Source organism: Neopelma chrysocephalum, unplaced genomic scaffold (genome assembly GCF_003984885.1).
Source record: "Neopelma chrysocephalum unplaced genomic scaffold, ASM398488v2 Primary Assembly neopelma1_22b, whole genome shotgun sequence".
In the NCBI taxonomy this organism is placed as follows: domain Eukaryota; kingdom Metazoa; phylum Chordata; class Aves; order Passeriformes; family Pipridae; genus Neopelma; species Neopelma chrysocephalum.
Window position 1 is genome coordinate 20,581,965 of NW_020897690.1, and position 25,059 is coordinate 20,607,023.

General features: G+C 39.7%; 1 protein-coding gene across 1 annotated transcript in view; it reads right to left on the reverse strand.

Moving 5' to 3' along the window:
* Nucleotides 1-5,077: 5,077 nt before the first annotated feature.
* The window catches only part of ANKH (ANKH inorganic pyrophosphate transport regulator), a 98,831-nt gene continuing 78,849 nt past the window's right edge, over nucleotides 5,078-25,059 (reverse strand). Inside the window, exons 9-12 of the mRNA XM_027681697.1 lie at nucleotides 10,372-10,501; nucleotides 9,208-9,331; nucleotides 8,523-8,622; nucleotides 5,078-6,197 (exon numbers count right to left, since the gene is read on the reverse strand). Coding sequence (XP_027537498.1) covers nucleotides 6,081-6,197; nucleotides 8,523-8,622; nucleotides 9,208-9,331; nucleotides 10,372-10,501 — 471 coding nt within the window. The 3' untranslated portion in view covers nucleotides 5,078-6,080. The remainder of the gene's footprint in view (nucleotides 6,198-8,522; nucleotides 8,623-9,207; nucleotides 9,332-10,371; nucleotides 10,502-25,059) is intronic.

Consider the following 25,059-nt stretch of genomic DNA (forward strand, 5'->3'; position numbering starts at 1 on the left):
CAAAGTGACTGGAGTTAAGAAATGAACTTAAATTAACTCAATTAATTCTTGATTTTAAATAAAGACATTCCCCAATTCCTTCTACTTTTTGACTCTCCTTTTCAGCTTAGCAAATGAGAAGTAAAAAACACTCCAAAGAAGAGTTTTGTTGTAAGCTACTTTTTAATCACAGCGTTACTTGACATTCAGTCAGCATGACGATTACATTTTCCTTCTCAAAATGCCAACAGACAAAATGAGCCTAGCAGGAGCCTTCAGAAGAAAATAAGGAAATGTCTGAAGACACTGAACTAGGAATAACAGAAAATAATGAGATAAAACCAATAAATTGATTTGAGCAGTGACAAGGCTTGCTAACACTAAGGAAAACTTTCCCCTCAGGATTACAGGCAAAAGACGACCTAGAAATATACTGCTATTCTTTGTTTTACTAAGATAGAGTATATATCGTGACTATGAAATGCTGAGACTGAAGCCCACTAACTGTACAATTAATTTCCACGATCTGTGGCCAAAATGCCCTTCTGTGCAAGTCCACGCTCCAAGCTGAGCTTAAAGCTCTGCCCCCATATTTTGTCTTTAGCCTTTTTGTTCAGAAGGTGCCAATTACTGAGAAGTCTGGCAATGGTTTTGCTGAGGATTGCATCTATGCACTGACAATTGAACTTGGCTCTCCAAAGAAAATCCACACAGGCTGTCTGAGCCTGAGCTCGGAGCCAGGGTTACCCTGCATCCCATGCCCTTCTGCTGCTCTGCAGGGCTGCCACAGCTTGTGACCACGCTTGGACCAAGTTTGCTGCTAAGCTGACAATTCTGCCTTGTTTCATGATGCTGTCAGGCTGCTATACAGTGTGTTGCAGAGCACAGAATAAATTTGGAGCTCTTCATTCCACCTGGTACTCTGCCACAAGCCCCCACATCCTGCTCTGCACTGTATCCCCTCCACAGGAGCTTGCTCTCTCAAAAAAAGATGGCTTGCTGCACTTGAATTCTAGTAAAAAACCAAACATGAATGGGGGAGGGGAATCCTAACATATTATGGTTTAGCTGGTATTTGAGAAATGCCAATTTGATACCAAAATTGGGATAATTTTGTCTTGTGTTTAATTAATATTTATGTGATGTTTCCTTAATTCAAATCTGCCAGTTACTCAGAAACAGGAAACTATGTAGTGCCTCCTCGCTACACATTATAAAACCTGCATGCTGGTTTATTTCTGCTTGAATCATCTTCTAAGATGTTTCATACTCCTCTCTCTGAAAAGTCTTTCACTTGGAAACCAAAATACTTAGAAGTGGTGTTGCACGGACACACGGTTCCTCATCCTTCAGTCCCTCTATACGGCAGCTGAAAGGGAAATGGCAGCAGCCACAGCTCTGGTGTTTTCTGCCCTTTGATTCCCTCATATCCACACCATGCTGTTGTGGATTTTTAACATGTCCTCTTTCTCTCCCATTCCAGCTTACTGATCTAAATCATACTTTAGCCTACTGGTATAGGACTGCTGTTTTATTTACTCTTTTATGTAGCTTTAAATTGCAATTTTTAAAAATGGCTTAGTACTAGTCCCACATTAAAATCATGTTTAGACTTGTTTGTGTTTAGACTTCCTTGTTCCAATGAACTATACAGAGGTTGTAATAAAAATGCCTGTGCAACACTCTCATATACATGCTTATATACATATGCATGGCCTTCCAGTAGACTAATCCTGCAACTATTCTCAGGTAACAACCAACTGCACTCAAGCCTGTGCCAACCATGCCACAACGACAAAACCTCAGTGAGAGACAGAGCCAATACTGCTGCCACGCCATTCTCTACACTGTCCCACACTTCACCGAGGATGCTGGCAGCGGGGCTGGGATGCTCGAGCTGCAGGATGCTTGATTCCCGTTGCCACCTTGCAGCCCAACACAAAAGTATGCCCGACAGTTCTGGTGCCTGGACCTGAAAGCATCCTTTCTCCCTTCTTTTTAAGCATGAGGCGCCATCCCACAAAAGCAGGCACTCCTGCCTTCAAAAGGTTTCTTTCATGTGCCGTGGCCTGCCCTGAATCAGCTGCATTCATCAGCTAACCCTCCGTCTCAGGCTGCTCCTCTCTGGCTGCAGATTTGGCGAAACACTGAGCAAGAGCCAGATATAAATCTCCTGCTCAAAAGAAATATTTAGCAGCAAAATGAGTAGAAAACAAAAGACTTCTCTGTTACTTACCCAATCCTCTCACTCAGGGTGGCTCTATCTAGCAAGCAGGGAACTGAGCCCTCCTGCCTGGAATGGCTGCGCCAGGGGGATGGGGAATGGGACTGCCCCATGCCTTGGGAACCTGCTGGTGCACCCAAATGGCCTCAGGCACTGGCTGAGAAATGCAGAGCTTTGTCCATCAAGTCCATGGCTTGGTAAGCGTAAGAGCCTGCTTAAGGCAGTGAGGGAAAAACCTGGAGTGTTTCCTGTTAATTCTGAAAAGGGAAAGCTCAAGACAAGTTAACACAATTTCGCAAATGTATTAAAAGCTGAGGAACATTAATCCACAGCTTATCAGTGTTCTGCTCTTATTTCCCACTGTGCAAATTGTTCTGCAACATGAGATGTAGGATGCAGATCAACTTTTTTCCTCTTTTTATTGTAACTTTGATTGTATAATTCAGTCTGGAAAGGCCAAGTCTCCACATGAATTCATTGAGATGATTGCGCTCCAGCTCTCTGACACAGAAACATAACGTTTCTATTGTAAAATAATTACCACAGAGATAGATAGCCATTTCATAAGCAACAGCACAAGAGAGAGACAGCTAAGCCATTTTACTAGAAGTCAGGGAAGTCCTTTTGAAAGCAAAAGGTGCAGAACAGGGTATGTACCAGCATCTGCCTGAGATAGCAGAATCAGTAATGCTCTGACTGGGGCTTTGGCCATAGAGGATGGCTGCCCACTCCAAGCCTGTAACTCATCAGACTGGCTGTTTCACCAGCCCAGCTAATTTGCCACTGACTGGGAGCTGGAGCAGCAACGTTTCAGGTGGTCACTGAAACTCCTGCCAACAGTACCCAGAAGCATAACCAGTGCCTGCAAGGGACAGAGGAATAGCAACCTGGACATACCCCTTCCTGCTGAGAACCCTGCCTGTCCCCCAGCGAGCACCTGAACCAGCATGAGGGGCTGGCTTGGAATCACTCGCTGCAGAAATGTCATCACATTTGGTTAATCCAGCAGAGCAATGAAAAGAAATACATGACCTGCAGGAAGCAGAAAACGATGCAATGCACGTGTCTTTATGTCACTGCTTGAATTCTCACACAAATCCCACCACTCCTGTGCTCATTCAGTATCTTGCAAAATAAAGGACTAGTAAGTATTATCCACGCAATTGAAAATTTATCTTTTACAATACCATTAGTTTATCTCTGTATGACCAATAATTCAACTTTTGTATTTGTTCAACTTTTATGCAAAGCACAAGCCTCCATGTTTTCCTTTAATGTGTTTTCAAATTTTTACTTTTTGGTGCAATTACTGCCTTGAAACCTACATTGATAATGCTCAACATTTTTCAAAAATACTGCTGTTTGAATTTTAGTCATGTACCAAAGAAATATTACACAAAAATATTTTCTTGCTTCATCTCTACAGTTCCTGAAAAACTGTATCTTGTGGACTTGAATACAAATGTACTGGAGAAACCAAAACTACGTGAATAGAGGAGACCTCAAATGGCCACTGTGATCTGTAACAGTCTATATACACATTATATACATATGATTGTTTGAGAACCTGTATTTATGAATGTGCACAGACTACATACTGCACACATTACTTTGTCTGAGGGTTTTTTTTTTAAATTTTGTTTTAAACTACTGTCAAAAACAGGATTTACCCCATGGTGGCACAGAAAAATGTGATAAATGGATTTAGTCTTACCATCCTAGTGCCACTGCTCATTAACTGAGAAGTGATGTTGCAAATCTGTTAGTTAACACAGTAATTCTACCTTTTTTTCTTATTGCATTTGCACATGTAACAAATTGGTACAAATGTTTCCAATAAAATCTAAAGTTCATTGATACAATGCCTTTCATGATGGTCATAATTGGTTACTAGTCAACTCTGTAGTTTTGTAGAGACATTTTTAGCTGAACTTGGAAAAATAGGAAACATATTGTAGTTTAAAATAAATGTACATAATATACAATATATATATATATTTATACACGTGTATGTCTACATACACATATATTGATAAAACATTTAAAGTAATGTTTAGTTTTGATCAGTTCTCTGAGTGCTGGGACTACCTGGCAAATAAATCTAGGAATTTGTCCACAATTAAATAATAATTTCCACAACTTAGAAAAATATAGTTTTACTAAATAAGGTTTAAATTAACTGGTTTATGGATATAGGATGGAGGATAATGGTTTCCAGACTCTGACGTGATTAAATCTGAAAGAACCCAAGGTACTACGGACCGCAAATGAACGCTGCCCTGCAGCCAAACACAGAAGAGCACAGAAATACAAGCTGCTGCCGCAGCCATCATCAGTGGCACCCAAAACCTCCCTGGTCACCTCTTACACAGGCTTTATTTCCACCCAACTTGAGTCACCCACCCGACCTCACGCTCTGTTATTTAACCCACTTCAGCCACAGCCACACAGCGCCCGCCGTCTGCTCCGTGCACAGCACTGGAGGACTGGTGTGAGCAGCTCCCAGCTCCCACATAATGCTTGCCTTGAGAGCAAACATATAAACAAAGTCCCTAATTATCAACTTGGAGGAACACCAGTACTTGAGATTCACCATACGGATTTTGACCTACTGCATAGGTAAATATATTATAGCAAAACATACATATGAGTGTGTGTGCCATGTGTATATAAGTATATATACATATAGACACATATGATTATGTGTATCTCTATATAAAAAATTTCATTGAGCTATGTGTAGTAACGTGATATACCATGGTATCCTGCATATGTTATGTTTGTTTTTTTTTTAATATAGAGGCACCAGAAATAAGTATATAGAGCAAATCAACCTTTAAAAAATAAAGTTAGATCAGTGGACAAGAACTTTGGTAAAGCTTATCAATATTTATTTTTGTTTAATTTAAATACAGTTATAGTTTATCAGTTGCCATCACCCTCTTCAGAAGAGGATAGTGCATGTTTTTTTTGCCTAAAGAAAATTATATGTAAGGTGGGGCTTAATGATTCAAGAAAATTCTGAATTAAATGTTTACATTTTTCAAAAGATTACTATCTTTCTGCTGGAATGAAAGCTAAATAGAGTTCTTGTCCTGTGTGTATTTTATTTATCATACACATACATACATATATAAATATATATGTATGTACGTCTCTGTTTATGTACCTGTGTGTGTATATATACATCCACACACTTTTAATATGAGAGAGGAACCTGTTTTTCTCGACTTTGTATGTAGAGACTTACATGTTCCTCCCTGACTTTTACCCTGTGCAGTATAAGCTCTAGTGACGAGGCCAAACAAAAAGATATAGTTCACCATAGTATTAGTTTATGTAGCAAAGTCATTTTCAAGCAAGTAAAATAAAGCTCTGTATTCCAACTTCTTTTCCTTTACATTTCTCATGAAGAAAAGGAAGGAAAAGGAAAGAGGGGAGGGACAAGGATTATGGCAGTAGCATTGAGCCAGTGGCACGTGCCAGTGTGCACGTGTGAGCGTGCAAGTGCATGCCCACACACACGCACACACACACGTGCACAGAGAGCAGGGCTTTGGCTGACAAATGCAGATTGTCCAGAGAAGGTAGATGCATAAGTAAGGAAGACTCTACAGTGATGCAATTGTATCTTTTATGTTTGCATGGAGTGAGAAAACAAATTCAATTGGAAAAAAAAAAAAGAAGCAAAGACCTCTTTTTAGGTCCCTCATCAGTGAGAGCATACTCAGTATGCTAGAGAATTTATCTGAAACCTTTTAAATCAAGGCCTCTTTATTACAAAAATAAAAATGAACAAACAAAAAAGTATGAGAGACGACAAGATGCTGAAGTGTCACTCCAATCGTCCCTGCAGAGAACAATTGCATCCCATTTATTATTCATTCTCTTCTCTCATTTCCACGATGTCTGTCATTTCCTCCGTGTGAGGCATGTCGGTCATTGCAGAGTCTTCACCTTCTACAGCTGTCTCATTCTCATTCCTCTTCTTTTTCTAGATTGAAACAGGCATTCAGACACCTATCAGTAAGTTGTGCGTGAACACACTCCAATGAACTTCCTCCACCTGGGAGTAGTGAGGTGGGAACCTGGTTTGTTTAGAGTATTTTCGTAAAAACTAAAATATTTGTGTCATATTTGTGGCTTGTCACTAATAACTTGGATTAACTTAGAAGATTTTCATAACCTTTCTGGGGCTCAGCTTTCTTCTTTCTAACATAAATCTAATCATAGAAGCATTTCTTATGCTAAGCAACATCCAAGACAGGCTTCAGCCATGACTGGAGGGAAGAGAGCATCTGGAATCTTTTACATCACAGTCTTTTTATTTAAAAAAAACAAACAAACAAACAAAAAAAAACCCAAACCAACAAAATATGGGAGAACAAAAGCTGCTCTAGGGAATGAAACAGAGGTGGCAACCTAATTTCTCAAATGTCAAACTTCAGGCATTTTACAAGATGCGAACATTCTGGCTTTTCTTGGTACTGCGAGTCCACTGTGATCCCCCACCCAACCAAGGCCAAGCAATATTAGAGTATTTTTGGCTAGCAGGAGCAGGAGGTCATTCAAGAGTCCTATGATTCATCCAGGATGTCCTGGATTAGCAAAGCTAAGAAGTGTTCAACCCCCTACAAAACAAGTTGAAGCATCTGTTCCTTATTACCCATTTCTCAGCAGGCTGACTAGTTTTACAGAAAACAATTGGACAGCTGACAAAATATCCCCCCCACAGGTATTATTGATTCAGCTGAGCTGGGCATATCAGAGTTTCAAAATTTCAGAGGTGTCTACAAAACACTTGATTTGCAGCTCTCAAACTGTAGGTGAAAGCAACTTGGTGCATAGAGCTACTGCAACTTGGTGCATAGTGGCTCTGCCACTGCCACACTGAATAAAGAATAAATTAGGTTGGCACAGTTATTACTACTACGGTAGCAGTAGCACTCACCACTGCAAAAAATGAAGCACCTGGCCAGAAACACTCTATGAACTATGACTGTAACAAACAAGCAATGAGGACATTAGTCCAATTTTGTGAAACCACAGGCCAAGAACAGGCCTTTTCAGAGTCTACAGGTTTTACTCTTTGGTTTTCAAGAAAAACATGACAGACTAATCATGACAGAGATCATGATTCTTCTACTGTCTCATGAACCTTGCACATTTTGTGATCTGTTGCCATGGCCTGCACTGTTAATACATATCAAGATCAATTTTATGTTGTTCCAATATAAGGCTTTTAAATATTCCATCTTCTGTACTTTTTTTCAAAACCAGAAGTGGTGGATATCTCCATTTGGCACTTCATAAGATGTCTAATTAAAAAAGAAACAGTCACTGCATAGATTACATTTTCTGCTTCCACCCACAGAGGTGTACTATGCAATGATGTACACAACCATGCTGTTTCTGCCCAGAGTCAGACCTGGTGCCCTACATAGTGCCTTGAATACGTAACTGGAAGGACACAACATGCAGGCACCGTGATGTACCCAGTCACCCAGACAATACTTATCCTGTGTTTGAACGTAATTTAGTGGAATATTCTTTGAAATCCATGTATCACTACTACTCTGTACATGCAGGGTTGTAGTGTGTGAAAAATATAACAATATGCCAGGGAGAAAACCTCCCCTGTTTAATTATTTATAAGCTGTTATTATCAACTGCTGCAGGAGTATATCTTGTTCTAAGCTACTTCTCTAGATGGCAAAAATGCATAAGCAACTGTACTTTTTGTTCATTTTCAGCAGAGCTGTTTTTATAATGAAATAGAAGTATACATAGAGATATATTCTATGTATACACCACGTAACACGTCCCATGGCAGGGGAGTTAGAACCAGTTGGAACTTTAAGGTCCCTTCCAATCCAAAGCATTCTATCATTCTGTGATTCTGTGATTCTATGATTCTATATACATATATATACAAATATAATAAGAAGTTTGGATGAGTGGTTTCCATGTCTACATAAAAATGCTATGTTGTACTGTAGTAGTAGACATACAGTGCAAAACAGTGGTGGTAAGGACATGCTATCCATGGTACATGTGTTTTGAGGAACAAGAGGATCACATCAGACCAGCATGTCCCATGGCCTGAATGCTCACTAGCAGCTGGAGGGCACCTTTTCGTTTTATTTCAACCCAAAGAATTTCCAAGTTGCACACTCCTGAGACCACACAGGGAAGCAAACCAAATTCAGTAAGTAGGGACACCAGGGAGTTACATTTCAAAAGTGTACTTCTAATCTGAACTAAAATCCAATATATTCATCAACTGCTTTCACCAGATCCTGTAGAGCCAAATTCTTACCTGTTTCCGATAGACATAACAGGCTGCTATTGCAACCATGGTGGATTCTCCTACAAAACCAGCTAGAAGGGATCCTACTCCAAGAGTGGCTCCATGAACTCTGTAGGTGGCATAAAAAGAAAGCAGTCATGGTAGTGTTAGAATACATGATTTGTAATTATATTTTCACTGGCACATAGAACCAGTCTGTTGTTAGAAATATTTTCTTCAAAGACATAATACATTGGCAAAGAGAATAACTGGCATTTTAAAGGACTTGTTTGTTTCTTAATGGCTACACTGTTTAGTACTAGAAGCACGCTGAATCAAATTATGGACTAAGAATTTAAAGTCTTGTACGGAGCGCTGTAGAATAGATTATTTAACTTATAAACAAGATATTCTTCCATTAGTTTTCTTAACAATGCATTTAACAACATGGACATAAATTCCCCTTAGGATACATTTTTGCCTCTGATATTTACGTATTTTTTTCAAATGGGACATAAGTACTGTGCCTGCCCAGAGCAGTCACACTTGTAAATTTGTAAAGCTTCCTTTTTCAGATATTGACACTTTAGCCTTTATATCATGGTTAGTACTTGGGGAAAAAAGTCTGAGCTATGCAAATTCAGCTATAAAGTGACAGGGAACAGGAATGAAGAGGAAAACAAACCCATCAGTTTTGTGAAAAATAATGATTTACCCTAAGTAAGGCAGCACGATGAGACTAGTGATGAGGACGATAATCCGCAGCACTGAGCTGGGTGCCAACACAAATGTCTTCTTCAGAGTCATCAGCCAACCAGTCAAGTGCGCTCTGACAGTCACTGTTCAGAAACAGGGGAAGGGGAGGAGATGAGGAGAAAAGGAGGCAAGAGTAGTAAAAAAAAAATAAAGTCATCTCATATGCAACTCTTTCATGCAGAGAGCATGAAAATTCAAATCAGAAATAACCACTGTGAAACTTGTTGCTGGTAACTTTGCACACTGGGAAACCCTATTAGAAAGGAAGTAGATCTTGTATCCAAATTGCTTTAATATACTGATTTGGGGAAAACAAAGAAACAAACAAAAAAGCCACTTATGGACAGCAATCCTTCCTAAGAGCTGCTCTCTTACAATCAATTTAATAAATGGTCCATTCTGTTTTCTTCATTTAAAAAAAAACTATCCCCTTCCCTAAAGAGAAGTCACACCAAGGAAAATTTTCCATCTGTTGTGGTACATCGTGTAACAGTCAGGCACAAAAAAAGATATCTACATGTACCTATTCTTATATTTGTAGCTTACCTTTATTAAAAAACTGTCTTGTCATATAAGCAGAAAACAACACATGATGTCACACAATTACAGAGCTAGAAATTTTTTGAGGAGAAACATTTCAATTATTGCTGTCAAGCTTGTTTTGCTCTCTGATAAGAGTATTAACTTTTATTATATATTGTTTATGCTCTGTGTCTGAAAAAGCCACTGGGTCTGGCAGCAGAAGTGGAGACTAATGGAGATGATGTTAATGTGGAGGTGGTCCTAGGTGCTATTCAAAACAGCATCTCAGTCTTGGCTGTCATGTATCGCTACTGCCATTCACATGTTTGTTCCTGGTCAACTACAACAGAAAGAATTCAAGCTTTACTTTTGACAGTCAGAAATCTGCCAAATGATTGATGCTCTTACTGCAAGATTTGTATCTTGACTACTGATGTAAACAGCCTAGGTCTCCACCACCTTCAATACAAACAGCTTCAATACTTATGCTAGGCATGCATTTAGCCACACTTGTATGTGCAGCCATGACAGATTCTATAACCATACCTCACTGTTGGTTTGGTTTTGAGGTTACAAAATTTTTTTTTCTTTTTTTTTTTACCTGGAACTGGAAAGAAGGAGAAGATGCGCAAAGGAACGACACACAGCTCTGCAAAAGCGAAGTCTACTCCAATTATGTCAACTAAAATCTTCTCTGACACATTTGGCGTCCAAAACATCACAAAACAGAGCTAGGAAAAATAAAATTAAGAAATGTTTATGTTTCAGAAGGGAAGCATAGCAAAAGATTGTTCCTCCTGGACTAACTTACTGATGAGTAGATTACTCTACTAATCATAAATATACTTACTGTATATTTATATTTAGCTTGCATTCAAATACAGATATATGTAAGAGAGAGACATGTTAACTTCAGAAGCAATTCCTACCCTTCATGTCCCTCACATACCAAGACTGATGCATATAGAAAGAATTTTTATGATTCCTGCAAATAGTTGTACTTGAATGGTCTAACTATTATAAAAACAGTAAGGAACTTCATTTTTACAGCACTTGTTCTGGTTAAGACACTCATATTCCTAAACAGATTATCAAATGTTTTAGTAACTAAAGATTTGAAGTCCTGAAAGACCCAGAAATCTGATCTAAATCTAAGACTAGGGGTTTAGATGTGCTGCTGATGCCTGCACTCTCAATATGCAATATGCCTGATAGCAAGGCAAAGGTGTTAGCACAGTCCTGCAGACACAGTGCCCTCAGGCCACAAATCCACGAAGTCTTATTATTTTCGTTTAAGAGTGTGCTGTTTAGTCCACACACGAAAAGAAAACTTCCATGAAAAACTCATTACAAATGGTACAGCAGTAGTACATACTGTTTAATTTTTTTGTCAATACTGAGGCAGAACTTCTGAGCTGAGGGGGCTGTTGGCGGCTGGCAGGTCTGGCTTCAGTTCACTCACTGAAGAGCAGTGCTGATAGCCCTTACAGGACTTTCCCCATAAGAAGGGGTACCTGGCAACCCTTCAAGTATAACTACTTTGTTATTTAATTTGGTTTTCTGATTTTAAAATTATTTCTTCCTGTTATTCTTGTAGTAAAGTGGATGTTAAGGAAGCGAGCTGACTGAATGGTGCAAAACTTGGGACCTTAAATGCTCTGGCACTCCTCTTGTCAAGTTACAAACCAGTGTACCAGGTAAAATACACACATTGGCTGTACAACACAGTCTGTAAAACGCTGTAACCACTCTGTTATAATTTAGCCTACAACCTAGTATCCTAGTATCTAGCTCTTCTGTTTTTATCCAGTTGTCACACCCCTGTATGTTCAGATGGCTTTTAAACCTAGTCTTTGAAGTCCTACCATCTCCAAGACAGCAGGGATTTTACTCTCATTCTTTGGTTATGTGCCAGAAATTGTCCTTTCTGTTTAGCCTACAAGCACCCAGACCGCATTAGTTTCCCAAGGCCTGTCACCGAGTGGCCTGTGGGAGGTCTTGGATTCTGACCACTTGTGTGGTGAACAAAACATTTCACCTTCCTGCAAAGAGGCTCATCTTCAGTTTTTCCACTTCTTAGGGTATGAACCGCTATTTATTTTTCAAAATTGAATGTTTTACTTGACTAATCTGATGCTGTCTTGCAGTCTATCTTCATTATCTATACAGAGAACAGTAAGTGGAGGAAGGTAAGAGCAGAAGATGAACTGAGCGCTGCTCTCTCCCTACCAACCTACTTGTACAGGGTACAATTGAAGCAGAGGGGACAATCTAGAGCAGAGGAGGTCGTGTGCTTGAGAATTCAGTTATTAAAAAGTAACTGTACAACAACAGAGTGAATTCTTTCATTGTTGGAGGCACCATTAGGCAGAGTGCAGTGATTTGTACTCTTCCTGCAAATGACCTGTAAAGCAGTAGTACAGGGAATATTTTGTCAAATCTTTCTTCAAAGTCCAATAAACAAAATAAGATACAAAGATGTCCACTCTTCAACTATAATTTGCTCTTTTCATGAAAGCAAAGACCTTCATACTACTTAATCATACTGCGCAATGCCATTAGTGTCCTACTGAGCAATATAGTTACTCGTATTGCAAGATTCCATACATGTGTGCTAAGAGCAGTCTGCCCACTGCTAGCAAAAGGCAAATAAAGCAGCCTTTCCTTCTTCAACAGCTGTTTGAAAGAGTATTGAACATGGTTAGACAGGCAAGCAAATAAGTGACTAAAGCAATTGTCCTCAATCCTGCTCTCTGTGAAGTTAAGGTTTGCTTCTGGTCTTAATAAGAACAGAGTTAATCTCCACCCAGCTCCCCTGGGAGGAAGGTCAGTTAGCCAGTGAGAGGTAATGACTTATACCTAGGTGGTATGCGGTCATTCCTCCTCAGCTGTTGCTACAGTATTCTCCGCCCACCCCCCCAGTCAGCAGAGAGTTGCTGCTGATAAATGACTTCAAAGAGCACTTCTTACATAGCAGCTGGTAGGAAAAGACAGCAGTGACTGCTAAGCTCAAGCATAAGCAGTTTGAGGAGGTGAGGCATAGCAGCATAAGGACCTTCTATTTCTGTCTCAGCATGCTCCCACCTTTTAGTTGCAAAATTGATAACTGGTTTCATTTTGTTCAGAGATTCCTCCATGTCCTCTTATGAGCAGCTACTCACAGGACACACAGCCTCAGAAAAACAAATTAATGCTTTGCATTATGCAAGCCCTCTGCAATTTAAATTCTAGATGCTTGCAACTTGGGAAGCTTCCATACTATTTCAAAGACAAATTTAAAATGTAGTGGAAAAAAAAACAGGCTCTACTTCAGGAAAAGAGTAACACTAAACATGTAAAGGAGGGAAGGTATTTCATCTGCTGATTTTATTACAGATGAGATTTATTGAAAATGGGATGAAGTCAGTTTTTTTGTGATTCTGAGTGGTCTATATGATGTTTGGCATTACCTTGGTAAAAGGTGAAGCCTGATACGAGACCAGAGAAGATGGTAACAGATGAAATAATGCAAGCAGTCCAGGAAAACTGGGAGTGTGGCACAGACAATTAGAGATACGTTCTGCTAACTTCCTGCAACTCAGATCAGGAAAAATTTAAAGAAATAGATTTACCTATAGCATGCTTCCTATCTTTTAATTTAACACTGTTTTCTTCTCCCCCTTGTGTTTCTCTGCATGTCTGCAAGGTTAAAAATAGATGGCTTGGGTAGGGTTACAGCTGTACCTTCATTTAATATAATCAAGAGATGAAGCCTAAGCAGTGAAAGCTTCTGCAGAAGCCAGCAACGCGCATGCATAGTGGCACTGCAGCTCCAGGCTGCAACTGCAGTTGGCTGTTGAGTATTGTACCTGGCAACGCTGCTGAGGCTGAAGCATGTTGATGCTTTGAGAGTAAGAAATTTTCTTGTGGAGTTCTAGCAACAGAGTTGATTGAATTTCTGTTTTATGGTATGAGTGCAGCATGATATTAAGGGATAGTTTTGTTAAAGCCTTTGATCATTTAACCAGAACTTCAACTGAACTGTGATGAGTGCTTTAAAAATACAGGAAAAACTGAAGGTATAAACTGGAGAGCGGAATGCTACCAAGAATAAGCAGGCCTGTAAAAAGACAGTAGTATTTATTATAGTGATGTTATCTCTATATCAACACCAATAAGCTAAGAATTTCTGAAGGTGTTTTAATAATTCGAACTGATCTTAAGTATTATGATATTGGTAATTGTTCTACGCTAGTAAAATTTGAAAAAATTTACTAAATATGTCAATAACTCACAGCACCATAAGAAAACCAGTACAGCTGTACTAGAGTAGATCAAAGCTCCAGCTAGATTAGTACTGTCTCCCTGCTAAAGGTCATTGGGAATTGCTGAAGGGAAGGGCACAAAAAGCGTAGCAGGAGATGCCTTTTTCCTGTCTGCATGGAATGAGCTGCTGGCAGTTATGCCTTCAGGAGTTCAGTAATTGTGATGCACCTTCATCCCATGCAGCATTATGTTGTACATGCAACATATCTAATATTAGTGTTTTTTTCCATCCAGCTGTGCATTAAAGTAAGTAAAAAACCCTCTCACTTGTGCCTTAGATATTATCCTCAAGGAGCTGTGCTTACTTTTATGTGGAACCTGGCTATTCTCAGCTAACAAGTTCAGTGTCTAAGCGTATTAAAAAGCCAAAATTAAAAACTTCTCCTGTCGCCAAGCCTGAGAGAATGAACCAAACCTTTGTTTCAGTATGGAAAGTATGGAACTGCTAGTGCTCAGTTCAACTTCTCTTTAATCTCTTAAGTACACTTCAGGCATTTGACTTCCACAAATGATTGTGATGAAAGATTGTTCATGAGATTTTGTTTCAGAGGCTGCAGGTATGAGTTTGAATGCTTCTAGTTTTTGAAAACTAAGTCTTTTCATAGGCTCTGCATCTCCTGGAAGCTATTTCCATTTATTCTGGTTGCTGACAGGGATTACTAAACCTCAGAGACTCGCTATATAATGTATTATAACATATTATGCTAATAAAGGCTATTGTCATGTGTATAGTAACCTGGAGTGTGCTAGACTGATTTGCTTTTTGGCACTTTTGGAAAGCTGCTTGTCTTTTGGGACATTCATTGATAAATATAAGGCACGAAAGAGTATTCCAGTGAGCTATGAACAACAGTACAGATTTTCTAGACTTCAGTGCAGTCTTCAGTTAGAAGAAAAATTGTCAGACGACAGAGATACGGTATGGCTCTATGTTCCTCAGAAAGAAGCTATGGAATCCAAAATAGATGTTTTTAAAAACAGATTAGACATGGACTCATGGAATGAGTCTCAAATAATAGATTTTACCATGGAAAATGGTTAACCTGTTTAAGGTTATTCTGTGATGAAATGCAGTTCATATTTTGCTCCTGCGAAAAAACTCTCAGCAGACATTTCATATAATTTGTTGAATTTATTATATTTGCAGAAGTATGGCTATCCAAGAGAGGTGTTTTACCTTCAAAACATTGTTCTATGTATGTACTGAGGATTGTATTTTAACTAATTTAATGTACACCTTGTTCATGACCTCTCTATTCTCATTTATGCTACATCATGCCCAGTGAGGCCAGAGGAAATCTACTTTACATCTTATTACACATCTCAGGTTTGAATTGCACCTCAGATCTTTGGGATAGTATCAGTTAAATTTATCACTCCTATTAATATGAATATAAGTAATATGATTTTGCCTTTTGAACTGTGCAATAAACAAATCGAAAAGTAGCCTGAGCTTCATACGGTCAGATCTCCTGATTTGACAGATATCTCCGTGGCCCCCTTCTTTCTCACACAGACAGAACTTCCATAATTCTGTCTCCTTTCAGAGCTTGTATCATACAATATAAACTGATCTCAAAGATACGTTTTTGAAGTCAAGAGAACAGCTTGTTCTAACTTGCATCAGTGTAAAATGATGAATTTGCCTCCTCTGTACAACATCTTATTTTGCAAGATGCTGGAAAAAATTGTTTAATTAGTTAGTGCTGTTTTATGGCTATTTCAAATCCATACTTTCATAGACCTTGAAAATTTAGTTCTTGTAGTGGTTTGAGCCAGGTTTTCCCCCTGAAACTAGGAAAGTGGTAACCCCCAGGGGGTGGTGACCCTTGGGGCTTGACCCAATCAGTGCTCCTGCAAAATATAAACATATCTCTCTGGACCGGAAAAGAAGCAGTGGTACTTGTTGTAAGAAGAAGAGGTGGCCATGTTGCGGTGAGCCACGAGGAGCTGGGGCCCTTAGGGGGCTCTGCCCCCCCAGCCCCCGGTTGGGGGGCTGCAGGGACTCAGAACTGAACTAAATACCTGTGTCTGAGATGCCGAAGGAGTTTTCTCCACTGCGAGTGGGTGATGGAGCAGCAGGGACAGCAGCGTCCGAAGAGCAGTGGCAAAGAGCCAACTGATAAGGACCAGAAAGAGGAACATAAACCAGTATGCTGCATGGAAGACACAGAGATGTCTGAGGAGAAAGGAAAGCAGAAAAGCAGCACCTGAAAGAGGACTCAGCCAGCAGCAGGAACAGAGTTTCGGGGTAAGAACTGGATAACCCAAACCCCCAAACTCACTGGAGATTCCTCTGAGAGAGAGGAGGATGATTAGACTCACTTGGAAGAATCTTGGAGTGCAGTATGCACTACAGAGAGGAGCAAGAAGCTCAGACTGTCCTGAGAGCTAAAGCCAGGACGGCCAAAGGAATGTGTGTGGAGGGGGTGACCTTGGGCTTCCCCCCCCCCCCCTTGCTGCAGCTTCAGAGAAGCTGGCAGCCATCTTTGAGTCAGAGCATGGGAGCTCTGTGAAGGGGCTTGATTTCCCCTGAGGATACCAGACCGTCACGAAGACCCCCATGCTTCGTGATATGACCATGGTGTAGCGGCCGTGTCTGGGGTTACGCAGCCCATGGAAAGACCCCCGTTTTGAGGACGGAGGGCCGAGGGGCTTGGAGACCCCCTCGTGTGTGCTGGCAGAGAGCCAGCAACTACTACTGCTGCCTGGAAGAGAAGAAGAGAGCCTGCTGCCTAGAGAGAGCCTGCTGCTGAGAGACTGGAAGGGGTCTTTTCTTCTTCTTCTCTCCTGGACTTTTATTTGGAGGGAGAAGAGATTTGGCCCATTGTAAATATTATTGTCATGGTAGAAATAGATATAGAGTTAAGATTGTATGCAGTGTATCACAGTATTTATTTATGTGTATAGTCTTTGTAATATATTCCTTTCCCCCCATATTGAGTCTCGTGTTTTTGTCTGGAAAACCCATCTCACATGGGGTTGAGATGTGGGAGGGGGGCTAGGAATCAGAATTGGATTTTGGGCCTTTTCAAACCATGACAGTTCTTTAAATGACTATATAAGTTCTGGGGCTTGTCACTCCAAAACTTTCTCCAGTAACTTACTGTTGGAGGAAACTGCACTTTGTATGTTTATGAAGAATAGAAGTAACAATGATTTTTACCTGTTAACTACTTACTAGTACTGAAACAACAGAAATAGTTAATAGTTAAGCCCCTTTTCAGACTACGGTTGAGACGAGTTTCTGTGTTGAATTTAGGTGTGCAACAGAACACAAAGTCCTAATACCTCCTGAAGAAAGCATGCCACTATGGAGTCTCTCAGGTAGTTGAACAACATGTAAAGTGTTCAGCAGGGTTCTTATGAAGGAAGGCAATGCAGCTACTCATCAGTTTACACAAATAAAGGATTAGTGTGTTATTGTGGACCAAGAAATCAAAAAGTCTAGGTTGTATCATAAAGGCATTATTCCCTGTTGACAGGAAATCAGTTTACCATGAAAATAACCAATTAAAAAACTTCTTGCCTTTAAAGACTCAAGGAAGACTCATGCAGAATCATATGGTATCTTTGGTGTAAATCATGTCAGAGAGCAGTCTTTGCAAAGCCATCTCAGTTTTGGCACTTTTGAGGAATTTTTGATACACAGCAAAAAAACTAAATTCATCATCCCAAATTGTTTGAGGCTTTGAGGCGTTAAAGGTTGCTGCAGTGTGATGCTCTGTTGAGATACATTATGAGGTGTGCTCATGTTCCCTGTAACTCGGAAGAAGGTCCTTTTCTTGTGTGGGAAATATAAGGTTTTCAGGAACAGACTGTCCAAAGCCCCAGGGAACATGTCCTGACCTCACAACAAACAGTGCTTTGAGCCAAAGGCTGGACCTGATAAAACTCCTGAGGCCTTTCCAACCTGAACAATTCTGTGATCCCATGAAGCAAAAAGCCCTGGATCTGAGAGCAGATGTCAGACCGCAGACATATTTGAAAGCGATTTAGCATAATACTGATGACTTGAATCACAAGGACATTCTCTTATAATGATCATCCCTCAGGCACATGCAAGTCAGTATAGATTTCTGTGAACTTTGTGTTCTGCGAAAGGGGTGTAAAGCTGAAATAAGCCATCATAAAATTTATCAAGCAGAGAGGGAGCAAAAGGAACCAGAACCTGCCTGTGGAAACACTCCCTAACTTCTTATCTCCTCCTGAAACAATTGGTTTATACATATCTAAGTCTCCCCCGCCTTCCCTAACTTTTCTTACAGTTTGGAGTGATGGAGCACTATGTTTTCAGAAATAAAACTACAGCAAGCAGCTGCACAATTCACTGACACTCCAACAGCATTAACACGATGCCACATCTGCTTTCCCCCCAGCTGCTGCTTAAAGTAATTAGGTGGTATTTTTCAGGCTGGGTTGGGTCACTAAATTGTTTAAGGTAGTCATTATATCTCCCCACTGAATTTTGCTGCTTAAGTGTTTTACAGAAAGCAGGATATTTTACTGGGTAGAGCTTCACTTCTAAAAAGCTCAAATAAACCAAAGCTGGCAGATTCCTGAGCCCTCTCTGAAAATTGTTGATGTAACAACTTACTAATTTTCTTCTGTCCTGAGTTTTCTGCAGCCCTTGTTGCTTCTTATTGCAATTATGGAGTATGAGCAGAAACGTGCTGCAGTGACAATTTTTGATGCTTCCTTTTCTGCTTGCTCCAGCCACTCACACAGAATAGACCCTTTGTGTGAAACCTGAACAATCACGAAGGAGACATCAATCTCCACCTCACTGGAGCAAACAGAAAACCCTTGTTCCAGGGACAAAGGCTCAGTGCAGTACCATGGATGGGACAAGGTCCTGATGAGGATTTCATAAAGTCTGCCTCTGGTGGTCCAGCGTCTTCCTGAGCAGGCAGGAATGGTTCCAGTCGTGTCTGAAATAATTTTTACTGAAGTGGGAACTAAACCTGCCCTTGAAAAGGTAAAGAGCTGCTTGAGCTAATGTCTACCAATATGCTGTTTTCAAATTGTTATTTCTGTGCCAGCAGCCTGAAGATAAAAAAAAACAACCTGGGAGTTCAGAGATGGGCAAAATCAAAGCAGTGAAAACAAATTCAGCCGTTGGATGAGTGGTATTATTCTAAAAGCTGTCCTTGGCATCCATATAGTGTATGACAGTAAAATCAAAATAAAGTGGATTTAGTCTTAAAAGTTAACATTGCTTTTTTAAAATATGAATATCCAAGATATGACTTGTGAAATCTCTTTAATACAACGAGGCTGTAATGAAACCATTGGTGAAATAAGATTTGAGAGTGTGGAGAAAATCTGCACCTCTTTTTTATGTTCTCTCTTTGTATACTCACAAGAGATAAGGACACTGAACTCTGTCACACAGGGAATTTCAGATACCAGCATGGTCGGCAGCTGGGGTTGTGTCCTCTGAGAGGGACTAGTTTCCTGTTGTGGCATTTATTGCTGTGGATTTTACTGTCTTTAGTCAAGCCCAGTTGTAACCTTTGATAATAAAGCAACGCAGAGATGCAAAATAAAAACAGCCAATAAAAGACTGGAAAAAAATGAATGAACCTTGTACACAAATCTAGCAGCCTCTTCAAGGGTTTGAGCATTCAGTGACTTCTGACACTGAATGTCACAGGTATATACAGTGGCAGCAAAACATAGTTCCTGTACATATTTCCTTTCATTTATCTTTAAAATTGGGTGGAAAAACTACATAGAAGGCTAAATAATGCTATACAGTACTTCAGTTCTGAAGAAAATGCAGTTTGTACTGTTTCTTAAAGCCAATTGCTAGCCATGACTAAGCTCTTCTTTGTTATAAAAAGGTATTCCTGAAAGCAAGCAACAAATATCAGAAATGAAGATATGCTGCAGTAGCTACTCTCAGCCGGAAGATCTTCAGAGGGAATTAATTATTCTCACAAGCAGAAAAGGAGACATTCAGGAAAACTTCCTGTTGAGGAGAGCTGTAAGCATGAACTTGGACAGGGGAGGATCTACTACTGTTTTAACCTGGATGAACTGGACAATATACTATATGAAGTATGATTGCTTTAAATTATGTGGAAGGGGAATGAGGATAGGCAGTATTAATCTGCAGTTTGATATTGTGTGATGCCTTGAAAAAATTCAGTTATTATTCAAATTCTAAAGTTCCACAGTCAGACTAACTTCCTTAAAAAACTAATAACTTCCCCTCCCCAAAAAATCATATAACCTTGGTCAACTTTAGAAAACAGCAAAGGTTCAACACAGTTAATGCAGTAACACAAGCCACTTTAAGAAAGTTGGCTCTTCAGTAATCTTCCATTTATAAATTCCAGTGCAGTGGCTGGTAACTGATCTATTGGACCTACAATGCTGTGAAACTCTAGCTCATGTCCCAGACCATGTTTGTTAAAACACAAGTGTGTCAAAAACTGAAAAGCATTATTGCCATCAGAAGTCATGTTACCTTTCTGATCCAGAATTCAAATTTGTGATTTCTACAGAGTAACTCAGTCTGCTCAATGTTACAGTTTGAACACTGATAAACTCACAGGTTTCCTCATTTACACGAAAGAAATCATCATGAGGAATCCTGTTTTCCATAGTGTGGCACAGCTGTTTCTTCTAGTAAGGGAGAAATGATACAGTATCCAAAGCCTCACGACAGAACAGATTAATGAGGTTTATAACTGGATGTCATATTGCATTCCCCTTTTCAAGGAAAGATGTCGAGTACCTGAAACGCCAAGGAAGTTAAAGTATGGCTTGTCCTTTTCAGACCCTGATGCTATTCCCTCAACCATGAGTCAAAAATTCATGAAAAAATAAGGCTTTGTTAACTTCAGTCCATTTGTACCTACTTGTTCAGCTGCTGTGCTCTTCTGCACCATCTGTGTAAGAGTTGAGATGGGCAAGTGGGAAGGTTTCAGCATTGCATGCAGGTTAGATGTAAAGCACAGACAAGAATGCCTAAAAGGATCTCAGAAATCACCACTTTGTTCTGATTTCAGCTTGTGAACTAAGAACCAGCTTTAGCAGCCCAGAATGTATATAGCTATCAAAGCTATATAATTTGCAATAACTGGGTGATTTTCTTTGGTAGCAACCCTCTCAAATACACTGAGGAAAACTGTGGCATTAGTCACAAAGAAACAGAAACAGTTATTTTTTTATTTTTGATTGTTCCCCTTTCCAGCATCTGAATCACTTGAAAACATGGAGATAAGGGAGCAGGTATTTGGCTAAAAGCCTTGTAAGTGAGAGTGGAAGAGAAATAATGAAATAAAAGCCCCGGCAGTTTCTTGTAGTGATCAGAATTGCAAATCGCTTTGCTCCACTCTAGGCTGATCTTTGCCAAACTTAATCAAATGAACACACAGAACTCTTCTCTTCTGTTTGCTCAAATGCATTAAGGTGAAGGGATAAATTCTAGTATTTCTATGTTTTCTTGCTATCTGACAGTCTAATACTGATTTCACAGTAGTAGTGGTAACTGACCTTATTTTCTTTAGGAAACAAGAAAAACACTAACCATGTTTTTGTGAAACTATGTTCGTACTGCTTGCAGCAAACCCTGTTTTAAAATATTCCTTTGTACATCCTCTGGCTACAGCAAAGCTACCTAAGACATCTAAAAATTAATCTCAGGCCCTGAATGCAATTTACTGTCTCTTGGCCTTGAAATAAGACCCTTCAGGTATTTCATCTCTAAAGTTGGAAAGAAACTTAAGTGTATGATACTTCTGTAGCTATTGCAACTCAGTAAGTGCATTCATGGTGACTAAATGGCAGTCTGCATGGGACTCCTGACACCAATCAACTGACACCCAGGGATCTGCCATGCAGTTACTTCACACTGTGGACACTCCTTTTCTGCCTTCCAGAGGTTTCAGTGAAACCGGAACATGTTCCTTGGCATTTTTCAAGCCTAATTCAGTATTAGCCTGAATACAAGCTAAGGATACCTACCAAGCCAGCAGTCAGTCTTGCTGCAGAGATGCAAAGAATTCTTTAACTTCTCTCCTTTAACTTCTCTCAACAGTTGCTTTTTGTATCATTGTTTAGCAGACAGCGTAGTTGAAAACATCAAATACATCAGTGTCTTCTGTACATAAGAGCTTTACACTGGATAGTTTATCATGTGGAAAATGAACTTATTTGTAAGTGCAGAGAGGAATATGAAATGGTATATTTATTAGACTAGAGACTGAATATTTGAGAGGAAATGGGCCTGTGAAAACTGTACAGTCTTTGGTGTCCCTCATGGGAAAAATCAGCTGACAGACTGAAGGCTAGGAAATATGATTTGCTGAGTTCAACTGGAAATTAAACAACTATTGAGTATAAAATGTTTGCACAGCATGAGGGAGTAAGTCAATAAGGCAATGCTATTGCAATAATACACTGAGTTGATATGAATATTCTGTCTTCACTCATGCAGGCTCCAGTTTGATCTGCCAGTGCTACATTCATTTCACTGGCTGGTGGAGCCTTGCTGATCACCTGGACAGGAAGGTCAGCAGCTGGTATACGCTTGGCAGTTCCTACTTTGGCATAACCAAATCCAAAACAGAGAGCAAAAGCTTGGGCATCTGGAGCTGGCTTTAAACAGACAGGGCTTCTCAGCCTGAATGAAACACAGCTGCTTCTCTACCAGTGGCTGACTCTCTCTCTTACAGAATTAAGTAGGAAGCAGCAACTACTGAGTGCTGTCTTCTGTATTTCTAATTTTTTCATAAAGGGAATTTTCCCTGTTACACTGGCTACCTTGTTCTTGATCAGGGTTTTCTTCTTATCTCCTAGGTGCTTGATGATTAATTATAGAACATAACCAAGCAGTTGATGACTGAGAATTAGAAAAATGATGGGATGGCTTGCAGTAAACTGTGGAGAAATGGAATAAAGACTTTCCTCCTCCTCTCTTCATGCTGAAACTGATCCCATCACAGACACCTAGCAAGAGAAACCCTGTGACTCTGGAGCTCTCCCTGCTGTTTTCACACTGAGATGGGGTCCATCTGTTGAATCTTGCAAGTCTATGGTTCCCAGCATCTGTCCCTTCTTTGCCCATGGGTGGGGGAAATAAAAGATGCACAAATGAACACGATAAATGCTGCATCTTAATACTTCTGATTGTTATAATATAGTATAAAACCCCTCACTTGGAACGGCACTCTGAATATGATTATATGCTTATCAGATACATATATTATACATTAATATATGAGATGAATATAACTGCCAAGTGATGATAGTTTATGCTGCTGTGCTACAAGGTAAAATCACTGGAGAGCTGACAAAATGTCAGCTGACAAACTATCCCAGCTGCTCTTCCTAAAGGACTGATAACTTACAGCAAATGAAAGAAACAACACTTGCCAATAGTAATTCCTTAACCTGCAGATGCTCATCAGCAGGAGCCCTTAGAAATCAGCACTTTTTCCCCTCCATCAAAAGAGTAAGTTATGAATCTAAATATTACATTCTATTGACAAAAATATGTAGTATTTTATTTATAGCATGTAAGAGATTACCTAACAAATAATATAGAAAATAATACTGCAAGAATTAAAAACATTTTACAGTTATAATTAGACTTCTCAATTATAAGCAATATAATTGAGGAGTCAATAAACAAAACCTGACTGTAAGTAGGTGACATTTTGAAATGTATTGACATACATAAATTCAACTCTCAGGGTTAAGCACGTAAGCCAGTAAACTGACCAGCTGTCTGCTCCTAAGTAAGCTAAATTTAAACTTTCACTAAGATTTAAATCTAATGCAGATGACCTGGCATTTGAATTTGTTTACCACAACACAGTGCATATCAATCTGTTTACCTTAAGGGCCTGAACCTTACTTTAGTTGAAACTTCATGGCAATGTTGTTTTTTTTTTAAAGGGATTTAAAGCTTTTACTAGTTTGTTTGTAACAAGTATATCCGAAATTTGTAAATCTTGCATAAATCACATACACATATATGAGTGTAAATGTGAAAGCTTTCTCTCCATTCTATCTTTCAGTCTTTTGGAACAGAAAGGAATGAAAAATGACAGGGCATATCCGAACATCTGGATTTAGTTTCTTAAGCGGTGTCCACTAATTAAATAAAAGACTGCATTCTACACAATTCGCTTCTCCCCTTAATTGGTCTGTTCATTAGTGAAAACTACTACCTTCCCCATTTGTCCCTAACCATGTATTCATTAAAAAAAAAAACAAAGCAGCATTGAAATTCCTTTTAAATAGCACTTGTGCTGTTGTACTTAAAGCTGGAAACAGCTTTGAGCTGTTTCTAATAGAACATGTTAAAAGTGAGAAGTACTGTGGAGATCTCTTGCTGTACATTAACTTGGTGACAGACAGATGAACACAGTGTGGTGTGCTCAGCATGTCACCCTGGCACCTTGAGCCTGTCTTATTGGTAAGGGAAAACCTGTTGTAATACACAGAACACTCAAGAATATGAAGATATAACTGGCCATGTGTCTTGATGACATTTTAGCTAAGAGGAAAAATGCAGCTAACAGGACCTGGTGTTTGGAAACGCATTCCAAAACCATTGTGGTCTGTCCCAGCTGAGGCTGCTTGAAGAGAAAGCTGAACCAATTTGCATAGCTCTCTAACTACTGCTGTAAGGACTGATTGCTCCTTTCCTGGTATAAACAAACAAGTAAGTACAGATTATTCTGGTTCATTTTTAGCGAAGGTCAGCTAGGGAGCTTTCACAGTGCTCTCTCAGAAATCTGTGTTCTCTGATCAGCATCCTGTATGTTCCTCATGCAGTGGTCTCATGTCAGCTGCACTGAGCCAGCCATGCTTTTACCCCAGTGTTTGCGCCTCATGTTAAGGAAGACATGTCTTGCCTTCTAACAGGACTCTGAGACATAAACAGATGTATATACTGCCAGTCCCCTCAGAGAGTTAAATGTCCCACTTTCCCCACTTTCCCTAATGCTTCCTGTTGATGGCT